We start from the raw sequence: 14,560 nt of genomic DNA, 5'->3' as shown, positions 1-14,560 counted from the left end.
CCTAGAATATATAATCAGTACAGATCATAACGGGCGGCATCTGGTGACTCTGAAATGAAGCATTGACACAATCTGGAAAATACGGTGATTTACTTTCTATTTCAAAGCGGACGCTTACACAAGAGATATCTTCAAAGGTACCAGATTTAGAACTTTATTTCACTAGTATTCGAATTAGATACCCCAACGTCGATAATCTGGAAGTATCACGAAATCTATTGTAGATCAACTCTTGGAAAGGGATATTAGCTCTTCGCAATTTCAGGAATAACAACTTTGACACTTTGACAAGGACAACACCAATTCGTTTTAGCAAGCCATGATTTGCAAATTTTCTGAAAGTGTGCATTTAAATGCATTTGAATGCATCATATTTCCTCGATACATCAGATGCATCAGGAGTGATCCACCCCTTGGACGCGCCTCAACTCGCCGCTTTTTGAAATCAGTTTGTTTTTGAGTGTGGCGCTTCATTCTTACGTTGTTTATTAACACAGCGCACTATTCAAATATGTATTAGTCCCGACCTGGGAGGGAGAAACCGATACAAAATTTATGTACGTCATAGTTGTGGTAGCTAGAGTTGATTGATTGATTTTATATGAGCGTGCATGCTTTATATGAGTATTAATGCTTAGTCATGTATGTTTCATTTAAGCGTGTTAGAATTGACAGCTAGAAAGCTCGAAAAAGCGCGCACAAGACTGAGCATGCGTGTCTCGTGATCGAGACCTGAGTTTAGTGAAAGATTTTGTGGCGAGCGGTTGTGCTGGCTTGTACCTAGCACATCCGTGTTCGGCCGATGGCGGAATCGGCCGAAAGTGGAGTGGAAGTTCGGATTCGGATACTACAATAGTGAGCCGAGATTCTGCTGTCACGAACTGTCACTGTGAGCCCAGATCTTGAAGAATGGACAAACTTGATATAAGCGCGTAATTGATCAAAACAAATGTTTGCATGCCAACAAAGTTGAAAACAGTCGGTTGAAAATCAATTCCTGCAACACCCAAAAGCAATGCCACGATAGTACCATTTAATTTGATCGAATATAAAGTAATGAAACACGCATCTTTTTACTGTTTTCCAATCATCATTAAAATTGAATGCACATAAAACTATGGCCCTTTTTCCAAGTTTGTCCAGAAAGATCGAAGGTACACAATAAAATAAAACTAGCGATTTTCCCCAAGCCTGCCTTGATTGTCGTTGGTGAGCGGGAGTTATCTTGCAATTTGGAAAAGTGTTGTGCCATATTTCGTGTGTAGTGTCGGTGCCTCCCTCCCAGGTCACGACGCTTGGAGATTTGAAAAAAGGGGATTGTGAAAGTCTGAAATGCCGCCAATTATCACCCAGCCTGCAGCGTCTGGTTATGCTCAGTGAATCAAATTGTCATCAAAACAGATAAAAATCAAAGAACAAAGCAAGCTCGCTCACAACCGTTTGTCCCAACTTTTACGGATAGGGATACAATCAAAAGCAAAATTGTCATGACAATCACAGGGAGCAATATTGTTACAATATTTTCAACTAGCAATTAATCAGTCATTTTAAACACAAAACCAAATTTGTTTTATGGATGCTGTTCGATAATGTGTCCATGGTTACCAAATACGGAGAAGGTTCTCGAAAATTGCAATGCAAAGCCCAGAAAATCGCTACGCACGTAGTGATCAATCATTATCATATTCTGTTCAAGTAGTGATAAACTGATGTTGCGGAATAAAATTGTTGCAACAAGAATATGAGATGACAATGTCTTTGTTGCTGCGTGTTGGGTGACAATTGATTCACTGGTTATGTTTGCTACACCACCGAACACTTCGAGTATCTGCTCCCGTCTGACCGAGCCATGCGAGTGTGTCGGATGATCGCATCAATGGACCGATCCACGAGTTCACTAATTTGACATTCGAGCGGTTCAAAGTTCACGCGTTCCCATGGTCAGTGACATTGGTTCCCATTGGTCACATAAATAACACGGCACCGCTCAAACTTCAACGAGTGAACTCATGCATGGACCGATGCACGAGTTCACTATTTGACTTTTGAGCGGTGCCGTGTTATTTACGTGACCATGGCAACAAGTGAATTCGGCATCGCTCAAACGTCAAATAAGTGAATTCGTGCATTGGTCCATTGGTCCATAGAGCTTAGTGACATTTGAACACACGTAGACTAGCATACGCTCGTCATACACAGTTTGTTTATGTTTTCCTCAAAGAAACTTGCACACGCTTTCCAGACTCATCAAAATGCATAAGGAAATACCCAATTTGAAAAAATTATACACGGATTCTGGGTGTTTTTCGAGACAGAGTGCATATTGTTTTCCTCTAAGGTTCAAAACTACATCTACACTAGGGCACCCATACCATCGGGCGTGAAAACCACTATACAATGGACCAGTGCACGAGTTCACTAATTTGACGTTTGAGCGGTGCCGAATTCACTCGTTCACAAACGTCAACGAGTGAACGCGTGCACTAATCCATGAGTCAGTTCACCTTAGACCGGCTTATATCATAGACTGGCACACACCACACAGGGATTGGTCCTTATTTCTGCCGGATCCATAACAACGCGAGCAGTCGTGCGATGTACTTTGTACAACACCCCTGGTTTTTCATGTTGAATATTAACACTTCTGTCGTCGCGCTGTTGTATTTTGTACAACACTGTTGAAAAAACCTCGCTTTTCGTTCACAACAGCAGCATGGTGGCTCTGATGGTGGCAAACCGCGCGACGACTGGATGGTTAAATACCTCGCGATTTAGATTAAATATAGAAAAACCATCTTTCACAAAACTGTTTAGGAGATCGAGGACTGACATACGGTTGTCATTTGGATACGGAATTCCGCCACCAGGCGGCGCTATTATGCATGAAAGTTTTTCTTTGCAAATATCCCATCCTGACTACTTAGAAAGATGACATCTTCGACAAAGTTGTTTAATAAGCCAAGTGCAATCATTGACCGAGCTGGTTCATTTTAAATTTTAACACCAGGTGTCGCAGTGAGCATTTGTTTTACAGATATCTTAGGATCCTGACCACATAGAAAGATGACGTCAAAACAAATGTTTTATGCACAAGCGCCGCCTTATGCCAAATTTTGAATCAACTAGATCGAACAATGATAGCTCTTGAGTCACTGAACAACTTTGCCGAAGACGCCATTTTTCTAAGTGGTCAGGCTACTGAGATATCTACATAAATAAAAGTAAAAGTTTGATGCCGACTAGTGCCACCTAGTGGCCAAATTTCGAATTAAATTAGATACCATCTGATAGCGCTACTCCAGAACACCGTTACTGAAGACTCCAAGCTTCAAAATTCTCTGGATTTTGAGATATACAAATTTCAATATGTGCTCTACTCGAGTCGTATATAGTGCGTTCATTATTATGTGACTTCCATGTACATTTGTTGATTTCACCGCATTATAAAAGGCCTTAAGAAGATTCTTGAGGAATACATTTTGGTTTAGTGTCCATAGAAATCTTTGCTGCAAAATGATAGCATATAAATCACAACTGTTGAACAAAGTACACCAGCGCGACAGCCCGAAGGTTAACAGTTGTCCAAGTAATCACTAGCCCGCTAATTCGCTGTGTATGTTAGCCATATGGACCGATGCACGAGTTCACTATCTGACGTTTGAGCGGTGCCATGTTATTTATGTGGCCATGGTAACGAATGAATGTGGCACCCCTCAAACGTCAAATTAGTGAACTCGTGCATCGATCCATATGGACCAACGCACGAGTTCACTAATTTCACGTTTGAGCGGTGCCGAATTCACTTGTTTCCATGGTCACGTAAATAACGCAGCACGCTCGAACGTCAAAAAGTGAACTAGTACATTGATCCATTAGCACGTAGGGCAAAAAGGTTACCTGCGTGTGTAGGAAGTTTAATAACTTAGTCTAGATTGTAGACTATGAAATCGCGATTAAACTGATGAACTAGAACTCCGATAACCGAATGAAATCTTTGCTTCGTATATTATTATTTTTGTTTCATTTTGATGTGTTCAACAGTTCAACTGTGGAACAACTTAAAACCCAAATACACTCACGACTAGTTATCACAGTTGACCCTATGCGTTAAGCTCCGCATTTTTACATTGCAAAGCATAGGAAGTCAATTTTCAAAGGGTCGGTATTCAGACAGACTGGACTAGATGATATTTTTCCGTTCTCACAATATGTTAAGGACTCCATCAATTCTATTTTTCCTATGTTAAAGTAGTGTTTTAAGGTTTTGTGCTTCACTGTGCATTTTAAAGTGAGCAGCGTCAGAATCTTGCACGAAAGTTCACTGTTCACTGCGTTCACGTGCAAAATTAGTACGCATTCAGTTCACTTTTGGCTCGCGTTCAGTTTGAAATGCATCACTGCAAATGCGTCTAAAAATATCAAAACACGATTTAACTACAGACAAGCAGACGTCACACTCTCATTACTGTCTATCGACCACCTTTTAAACGTTCGATTCAAATATATTGTAGTTGGTCAATCCACGCCCCGCAGCGCTCGCATCGTTTTTGTTCGCGATTGACATTCGCACACTACCGCCATCTGTTGATCCTAAAAGTTTTCTCGTTTTCTGTTGGGCGTAAATGTTTTCTCGAGTATGGTTTTGATCGCGATTTGTTCTAAGTGTTACGTCTGTTTCTCTGTGATTTAACCTTTACGTCCTCGATCCCCGACAAGGCATTTTTAAATATATGTGTATTAATTAATATTTTTTTCGATTTCGACACAGAAACAATCAACTGTTGGAGAAACGTTCTACTTGGTGTATAATACAGTGATGGCCAAACGTTCTCATCTCTTTAACCGAGAGCCAAATAAAGATAAGCACCCAGTGTTAAGTTTAAAGCCTCATTGTACAGACGAGTATGCTAAACTATTGATTCCGAAACGTCAAAATATACTCTTTCGCAGTCGTATCATTTCTCGGTCGTAACATATCAAAATTTTATTAAAAAATAATATTTCTTTATTTCTTTATTTATTTGTTCATCAACAGGCTTTATTCTGCCCCAATGATGTGTTCTTAAAACTAGGGTAAACAATAAGCATTTTGACAATATTACAGTAATAAAGACGGCAATAAGACAGTAATAATACGGCAACAAAAAAATTTTAAACATACAGATAAAATAAACCAGTAAATTTTGAATTTAAGCACTTTAAAACTAACAACTCCAAACACAAAACACTAACAACGAGCATATAATTTCAGTGAGACTTGATCAACTAGACGGATACCAAGTACATCTTTGGCGATTGATAAATTTCCTGAATTTTATAGCCGGTGGCCAAGTAGACGATCTCAATGCGGCTGTTTTCCATTTCTCATCGAGAACCACTTTGAAGGAGATGTAGTCCAATTCTTCACATGGTTTCCATTTCGGCACGAGCTTAGTAACGGTCCTGTTGTCTATATCCGTAATTCCAAGCGATTTCGATACCAATCACATTCGATAAAAGCAGCGAAAAAGAATGTTGTCGTTCCGTACTGGTGCATGCTATTCCTTCAGTCGTATGATTAGCAGAACTTTCTCGCAATACTTCGTTCAGAGCGTCCGGAGATGATAACGGTGTTGAAACTTGTTGCAATGGTAATGATTCCTCTAATGTTGAACGTCGCGAGTATCCTGACAACATTGTAGTGATGTTGGAAATTTGAATCTTTAATTCATTAATTTCTTTTATTATTTCCACTTTTGGACCACTGTGCTCTGCGTCTTGTTTACATTCGATCAGCTCTTGGAAGCGTTCGGCATGAAACGATTCTAAACAGATATCGCAAAGCCATATGATGTTCTTTTTTATCACACTCACAGCAGCTTCAGAGAGTCCAACACAATGAGCATGATAAGCTCCGCTACAGTTTCCTTCGCACACAGTGAAGCATTCCGTCTTCATGTCAATAGAATGAGTGCACTTTTTACAAAGCATCTTCACAGCGATGGTGTTTTGAGTTCTCAAACGTCGAGTTTTATCATAAAAATTACTGCTTTCCAGCGCAAATGATACCTTTGACAACAACTGTGATAGATATTGACTCCTGGTAGACATAAAAGGATACTACGACGTAATTTACTATTTTCAACGTTCGCATACAAATTGAATCCAACTTAAAAAACGGAGCGCGGTGAAACGACAACTAGCTTCTTGCAGAGACAATACTGTAATATAAACATAACAAATTAAAAAATAATAAAAAATAAAATAACCTGAAGTAAAACTGCATATTTATGGCGACTTTAACCAACGCAATGCCGACTTCATTGCAGACAATGAAAATGAATCACTTTTACTCCCAGTCGTAGGCGAAGACAGTACTTTACAATTTTTATTCGACAAAATATCATATTTTGGCCTAAATCAAATTAATCACGTAAAAAATCAGCAAAATTCTTACTTGGACCTCTTGTTTACAAATTGCACTGAAGATTTCTGTGTGTATACATCATTATCACCTCTATGGAAAAATGAAGTATTTCACACAACAATTGAATACTCAATCTTCATACATAAAACTTATCTCCCCAGTGACTGGCAGTACGAGAAAGTGCCGGAATACAATAAAGCAAAGTACAAAGAAGCCAAACGTAGGCTATGTACAATTAATTGGCAACATATTATTGAAGGAAATGTCGACACTGAAGTAGACAAATTCCATTCAATTATTCAACAAATAATTAATGAAACTGTGCCAACAAAAAGAAGAAGACGTATACAAAATAACAAATTACCGGTTTGGTTTAGCCCATAACTAATAAACCTAAAGAACAAGAAACAGAAAGCGCATAAATTATACAAAAACAAAAACAAAATACTGCCATGAACTTATAAAATTATCATGACATATGTAACCAACTCAACTCAGCCATTAACTCCGCACATGAAGAATATAATCGTAAGGTCGAATCCGAAGTCAAATCATGTCCTAAAAACTTTTTTAATTATTTAAACACTAAATTAAAAAGTAGCAATTTCCCTTCGCGAATGCATTTTGACGAAAACGTAGGTGAAAACTCTTCCGATATCTGCAACCTCTTTGCAGATTTCTTCCAAGAAGTGTATACTACCTACTCCAAAGAAGACCGCGACCGCAATTTCTTTTCTTTTTTCCCAGAAATTTCTAATAGTACAGGTCGGACTCGATTATCCGGAGACTCGATTATCCGGGGACTCGATTATCCGGGATTCGATTATCCGGAATTTTAGACTCGATTATCCGGAATTTGTTTTTTGATGTTCTTGTTTTTCAATTTTTATGCATAAATGTGAGATAATTTGGTATTTCCATATAGAATATGCATGATTTTGCAGTTTAGAACGTATTTAAGAAGAGGGGGTTTGAAAAAGTGTTTTTTTAGGTATGCTAATCAAAAAATTGTTTTTCTTGTAAAGGCCCCTACTGTTTCTAGAAAAAAAAAATTCTGGCCACATCACCGCATCATATAAATAAAATAACGAAAAAATATTATATTTTAGTTTTTTTTTTATCAAAGATTTCAATATTTTTCTTAGTGATTCGATTGTCTGGAAAATTCGATTATCCGGAGTGAAAAAAAAATGACTCTACGGATAATCGAGTCCGACCTGTACATCTATTGCAAAGCTATCACAACAAGAAATCTTATCGGCTCTAAAAAACCTAGACGCATCAAAGGGAGCAGGACCGGATGGCATTGCACCCGTGTTCTTTGAAAATCTCTCAGAAGAACTTACCCATCCCTTAGAACGCCTTTTCAACATGTCTCTAAATAATGGAAAATTTCCAGAAGCTTGGAAATCCTCATAATTGGTGCCTGTTTTCAAATCAGGTACAAAGTCTGACATACGGAACTATCACGGAATTGTCATTATCTCCAGTATCCCCAAACTCTTCGAATCTCTCGTGAACGACAAAATTTTCCAGCAAGTAAAAAACCAAATTATTTGTAGGCAGCATGGCTTTTTTAATGGCCGCTCAACATCTTCCAATCTGCTAGAATTTGTATCTTTCATTCTCAACGCAATGGACAATGGCAAGCACGTAGAAGCCCTCTACACTGACTTCAGTAAGGCATTTGACCGAATCGACATACCATTATTAATCTGCAAATTGCAAAAAATAGGAATGGAGCCAGGATTCTTGAGTTGGATCCAGTCATATCTATCAGATCGGAAACAAATAGTGCACTTTCAAAATAAATTATCAGCACCCATTTCTGTAACCTCTGGAGTACCCCAAGGTTCTCATTTAGACCCACTTCTTTTTATTTTGTATGTAAATGACATTTCCTTGTTACTTAGAAAAATAAAATTTCTTATATATATAGACGACATGAAGCTCTTCATGGAAGTAAGTAATTCTAGCGAAGCAGAAGAATTCCAGAATGGCATTAACTTATTCTTCACTTGGTGCAAAAAAGTCTACTCCAACTCAATATCATAATATGTAATTCAATAGCATTTAAATATGTAACACCTCCAATTGAAGTATTTTTAGGAAATCAAGTAGTGCAGAAGCAAAAGTTCAATCCAATGGACGCAGTGGCTTAACCTTCCCAACAAAAAAAAAAAAAAAGTGCAGAAGCGTAAAATTGTAAGGGATTTGGGCGTAATCCTAGACTCTAAACTCACTTTTGTAGAACATTATAATTCCATAATAAACAAAGCAAACAGCATGCTTGGCTTCATTAAGAGATTCAGTAAAAATTTTCAAGACCCATATGCTATCAAACTATTGTATATCACATATGTAAGACCAATTCTGGAATATTGTCACATAGTATGGAACCCGTACCATGTCGTACACGAAGAACGCATAGAATCAGTACAGAAGCAATTCCTTTTATACGCCCTTCAAATTTTGAATTGGACTGTACTGCCACTTCCGTCGTATGAAGCACGCTGCATGCTCATCAACTTGGAAACACTTAAGCAACGCCGGGAATTTGCAATGATTCTCTTTATAAAAAAAAACATTATTTCGAACCGCGTAGACTCTGCTGTACTTCTTTCTCAACTAAACTTCTGCACACCCTCTCGGCATTTAAGAACAAGAAAATTATTTTTCAGAAAAATCATGCAGAACGCATTATGCTCAAAATGGACCAATAAATCGTATGATGCGTCAGTATAATGTACATTGCATATTCATTGGTATTACTATGTCCAAAGAGCAGCTTAAAACACGACTAAAGAACAATAGAAGTAATCCATAGCATGTAAGAAAGTATTGTAATTATTGTATGTAGTCTACCTACACTTGACGAAATAAATAAATAAATAAATAAATAAATACCGTTAAGTCACCAGTCACCGTGCGGCCTCCATTCACCGTGCACATATACAAATTCCTACAGAATATTCATACAATTTTCACAAATCATTCTTTGGTCAGCAAAATAAGATAAAACTGATGAAACGAAGTAGTTTTTGCCACAAATAATTTTGAAAAACCTAGTTTATGTAGACAAAATCATGTGAATTCTGTTTGATAACGAGATATTGCAACAATCTTGGTAGAAACGCCAAAAAATCACATTTTTTATTTTAACGATAGAGTATGAAATTTTTCAAAATTTCAACAAGTTTTCACTGTGGATATTATTAGTAAGATGTATTTCATCGTATGAGCAATGAGATTTAATGCAAATTAGAATTTTTATTGTGTTTCAGTCGAAACCCAAATGCACGGTGAATGGATCCTTTTCAATATATATGGATCCTATTACCGTGTATAGTGTAAAAGGCATGAAATTATGCGATAATATTAGATTTATTGTTATGTCGTCATTAAACTACTTCATATTTAGAATTTAAGTGAATATGGAATGGTTTGGACAATACAGTCAAACCTCCAATAACGATTTTAATTAAAAAATAATAATTTAGCCAATTTTTAAACTTTGTATAGTTTTTATTGTAAATGAAGATTTGAATACTCTTAAAAATGAATGCGCACACTACTAGCAACATAGTTGCTCCATTAACAACGTTTCTTCAAGATACAAAATCAAATCATGACGAAAACTATACGCACGGTGAATGGTGCACTAGTGTGCACGGTAAATGGTGACATAGAACGGTACGAGGCGACCTTAACATGACATTTTCAAACATAATTTTTGACTAATTTTTTGTTATGCATCACTAGTTTTAGATTTTTCCCTGAATTATTATATAATTGCCCGCTACGTAGTGGTATTCTAGTACGCTTCAAATTATTTGGAATAGTTTTATATTTTTTTGAAGTGCAATTTTTTCTTAAATGCACGGTGAATGGTAGCTTGACGGTAAATAAATAGCAATGGAAAACAACACTAAAATTAGATAATTTATTTTTTCGTCCCTTCGGGATTGTTGGGAAAATTGAAGGGTGACAATAGTAAAATTTAAAATTTGTTTCAGCCTTTATTGAACATTTGCTTAAAAAATATATTTGCCAACAATGAGCAATAACATCCATCGACTTGGCATCTAGGCTTATTAATTGGATACTGTGCCGTTTTATTCCCCATCTCCCTTATGATTATGATTTACTTCTGATCCTTCTTATCTCGTATTTTAAAAATATGTAAAACTTACCATTGCTAATTCAAATTTCACTCACTTTTCGCCTTTTAAACCACTCTCAGATGTTTATCAAGCTAAAACTCCTATTTAGTAACAAGTTTTTAACATTTAACAAGAGTTTTATTGAACTTTTTATCGGAAACCTTAAATCCGACACGAAACTACGGATCACAACAAAACAACTAAAAACAAATTCATGTAAATAACTGAAGTTCAACAAATTTTGTTATGTGCGATGTTTTAAGTTCTATTGCTGCATGGGCACATGCGTTTTGCAGAAATGCATTTTTGACAGCAACCGCCGCTGATGCATTGCCCAAAGTGCATCCATCAGCGTCAGTGTCATCATCAGATCCCAAAGTGAAAACAAATTGACGCTCGCTCACCAGCAGAAAATTCAATTCCCAAGCCGATTTGTACGAGAATTCCACCCGCCGCCCCTCGATGGACATCGTTCCCGAATCGTGCCGGCTGTGCCTGTCGGCCAGCGAACCAACCAGCCCCATCTACGAGCGCCTAACGCTGGCGGAAATCACCGAACTTCTGCTCGATACGTTGGGCATTCAGGTTTGTTTAGTTTGGGGGACTCTCTTGAATGGAACCTTTTTCACGGATTCCGGATCAATGTTCTAGATTTCCAACGCCGAGGACTACGCTAACATTTGCAACGGGTGCGAAATGAAGGTCAAACTGATGTACACCATCTACAACGAGTTCCGGCAGGCGGATAAGCTTTTCTGTTCATTTTTAGAGTGAGTATGACTGTTCAACGGGACACTTGTGTCACCTTTCAACGATGACGGGTTTACATCGATTCAATGGACATTAAAATCATTTGAAAATTGCCCATAAAATCGAAACAAATTAGGAATGAGTCTTCTCTTAGAGACTTGGTCTCTATTCAATTATAGGATTTGTTTCAGCAATACATTCTGGATTTTTCAGGGGTTCTCCAATAATTTCTTTAAAATTCCTTCAATTCCTTGGATATTTTTTAAGAATTTGCTTGGGAAATTTCTCAAAAAATTTCTGCAAAATTTCCTAAAACACCATAGGATAAATCTCAGAGTAAATAATGGTTTGGCCACTTTGTAGAATGAACAGTCCTTAATCCCTTTTGGTTAATGTGTTATAATTACTTTTTTCAGGCTTGAGGTTTCTAAAGTTCATATTTTTAAGACACTTAAGCGATCCTTGGTTGATCCGAAGGCACACAATCCTTGGTTAAACATCATAAAATAAAACATAAAATTTGAATATTCAATCGAATCGAGCTAAAATGTACGTAAAATCTGTAAATCTTTGCAGTACCAAACGATCGGAAATGGCACTGATGGAAGAGGATAAAACGTCGATCAGTATCGTAACTGTTCTGCCTCTGGAAACCATAAGGGAAGATAAAGTAGAGACCGAATGCGAAATGGCCACGGACGTTAGGGACGGTAACGAAAATGAAGATAACGTTCAGAGAACCACAAGTCTGACCATCTCCAAACAGGAGTACGAAGACAGTGACGATCAAGACTATGTAGATGTGTCGTTCCCGGATCCGGATTATTCCAGCGACGAGGACAAGCCTTCCACTTCGAAGCTTCTATCCTGCTACATATGCAAGGACTTCAACGGAACGAAGCGAGCTCTTGTCTCGCATCTTCAGAACGATCACAGCCCCCTGTTGCCATACTATTGCGATCGATGCCTCGTGGGATTTGACGAGGATTTGATAGCGGTTAATCTACACTTCCAATCGCACGATTTGCCCTACGGATGCCTCTTCTGCGAAGATCTATTCTCTACGGAAGAGGAACTGGAAGCTCACAGCAAATCCTGCATAGGGTATCAATGTTCGCACTGTCTAGACTACTTCCAGGTCGTTCAGTATCTCAAAGAGCACGACTGCAAATCCAGCAAGAACCAACGGGTTCGTGTCCTTACCAAAATGGTCGGACCGCTTCGTAATATGAACCGGTACATTCCGCACGTCTGTGGCATGTGCAACGAGGACATGGGCAAGAACGACCGCTTGGCGTACCATTTCGAGCGGGAACACAACAACTGCCAGTTGCAATTGTTCAGCTGTGATATCTGCCCGAAAAAGTTCACTATGCTGCTTGCGGCCAGACTTCACCGGATCTCGCACAAGAGTTACCAGGTCAAGCAGCGGAAGCCAGTCGTCCAGGAGCGCAACGAGTGCTCGATCTGTTTGCGCGAGTTTCGCTTCAACAAGGAACTGCTGGCCCACATCGAGGCCGAACACGCCGAGTCCGGAGTGGAGTTCCACCAGTGTAGCAAGTGCGAGCGGAAGTTCACCTCGGAGGCGAAACTGCAGAAGCACGACTACAACACCCACCAGGGCAAACAGCCGCAGTTCTTCTGCTCCTACTGCGGCAGGGTGTTCAACAAGAAGCTGGGCTTGAGGGATCACGAGAATTTGCACCGCGGCATCACGGAGTACCATTGCAAGGATTGCAACAAGGTAGGTGCGATGCTCCTGTGGAGCGAATCAAGATCAATCAAGATGGTGAGCTCGTTCCATGTTTACAATAATACATTTTTATCGTGGCAACGCTACTTTTATGTAGCTTTTAAACTAACTATGGATGGTTTGTCACTAATAGTGTTGAATTTATTTTTTCGTCATTGCTTTGAATAGTTCCATGTAATGAATGTCGACGTACCGTTTTGTCTCAAATTCCGAACATGACTCATATTCCAAACTTTCCAGTTATTAAAGCGATTCAGTTTTTTTGTTGAAATTAATGAATAAGTGATGATTGGTGGTTTGTGATTTTAAAAAATCTGAATTTTCCAGAACTTCACCTACAAAAGCACTTACGATCGCCATATGCAAGTGGTTCATAGTGATGCCAAGGAGTTCACTTGCGAATACTGCCACAAAAGGTAAGTGACACTCAGATTGTAATTATTTATCATAAACGGTAATCGTTTTGTGTGTCTAACATTTCAGCTTCAAGCGAAAACCCACCCTCAAGGTGCACCTCCGGCTGCACACCGGTGAGAAACCGTACCAGTGCGAGTACTGTAGCCGGCGGTTCGTCGATCCCAGCTCGTTTCACAAGCACAAAACCAAGGAGCACGGTTGGAAGAGCAGCTTCCACGCCTAAGACTTAAGATAAATTAGTATAAGAAAACAGCGCTGGAGGTAAGTCTCGCGGAACTCGCACTATACCACGAAAGGAAATGAACGTCGAAAATCTATTCAAATAGCTTAGGTTCAATACTCAGTTTTAGCGGGTTTTGGACTTGTGTCGTCGATATGCATGCCCTATTGTTGTTCCATCAAAATTTATACATTTGCTAGAATGACTAGGGGCCCTTCCTTAGCCGAGTGGTTGGAGTCCGATATACGAATGCAAAAATGGCAACTTTGGCAAAGAAAGCTCTCAGTTAATAACTAAGTGCTCATAAGAACACTAAGCTGAATAGCCGGCTCTATCCCAGTGGGGACGTTAACGCCATGAAGAAGAAGAGTCTTGCTGTTCTGATGAAGCGTGTCTTTTAGATGAATTTCTAGCAAACTCTCATTTCCACGTTCTCGTATAGTGATTTTAGGTATGCAGCAATCAGGATTAGTCTGTCATATAATAAGCATGAAAATCTAAATCTTATCTAGATTAGATACGGTGGTTCTATCTACTTAAAATAGATTTTATATCCAGTAGTTAAGTATTTTTTTTACAAGAATTCTTCGAATACTCCTTACAGTGTGAAGTAATTACAAAATTATTGACTTTCAGTTATTTGGCTCGCTTTTTTTGTTGCTTTACACCTCAGCCTACTCACACCGGTAAATCATCGTTTACGAAGCAGAAAAATTGACTGGCTCTTCTAAAAAACCGCACTTCACCTTTTGAATCGATTCTCGATTCCTTACTTAGCGCTTGCACAAGTCGGTCGACAGGATCCCGGTCTCATCGCACGGCACGTTTTGCAGAGTTTATTTAGGCCTTTT

The 14,560-nt window shown here is 38.7% G+C and overlaps 2 protein-coding genes across 2 annotated transcripts in view; one reads left to right on the top strand and one right to left on the bottom strand.

The window, feature by feature from the left end:
• LOC5572956 (COMM domain-containing protein 4) overlaps positions 1–10,761 on the bottom strand; it is a 41,628-nt gene extending 30,867 nt beyond the window's left edge. The window contains exon 1 of the mRNA XM_001654235.2: positions 10,600–10,761. Within this exon, the coding sequence (XP_001654285.2) occupies positions 10,600–10,602 (3 nt within the window). The 5' untranslated portion in view covers positions 10,603–10,761. The remainder of the gene's footprint in view (positions 1–10,599) is intronic.
• A 146-nt stretch (positions 10,762–10,907) lies between these two features.
• LOC5572955 (zinc finger protein 436) lies at positions 10,908–14,269 on the top strand. The gene is made up of 5 exons (XM_001654234.2): positions 10,908–11,154; positions 11,221–11,339; positions 11,896–13,063; positions 13,400–13,488; positions 13,556–14,269. Exons 1-5 carry the CDS (start codon positions 11,032–11,034, stop codon positions 13,710–13,712), a joined length of 1,656 nt encoding a protein of 551 aa, XP_001654284.2. The 5' UTR covers positions 10,908–11,031; the 3' UTR covers positions 13,713–14,269.
• Positions 14,270–14,560: the final 291 nt, after the last annotated feature.

The sequence above is a fragment of the Aedes aegypti genome, chromosome 3 (genome assembly GCF_002204515.2).
Source record: "Aedes aegypti strain LVP_AGWG chromosome 3, AaegL5.0 Primary Assembly, whole genome shotgun sequence".
In the NCBI taxonomy this organism is placed as follows: domain Eukaryota; kingdom Metazoa; phylum Arthropoda; class Insecta; order Diptera; family Culicidae; genus Aedes; species Aedes aegypti.
This window is presented reverse-complemented; position numbering and strand designations above follow the sequence as displayed.

Excerpts from the sequence above, each read along its gene's own strand:
- LOC5572955 (XM_001654234.2), top strand. The coding sequence starts at position 11,032 with ATGGACATCGTTCCCGAATCGTGCCGGCTGTGCCTGTCGGCCAGCGAA. Across the intron at positions 11,340-11,895 it reads CTTTTCTGTTCATTTTTAGA|TACCAAACGATCGGAAATGG; the intron begins GTGAGTATGACT and ends AAATCTTTGCAG. Across the intron at positions 13,064-13,399 it reads ATTGCAAGGATTGCAACAAG|AACTTCACCTACAAAAGCAC; the intron begins GTAGGTGCGATG and ends TGAATTTTCCAG.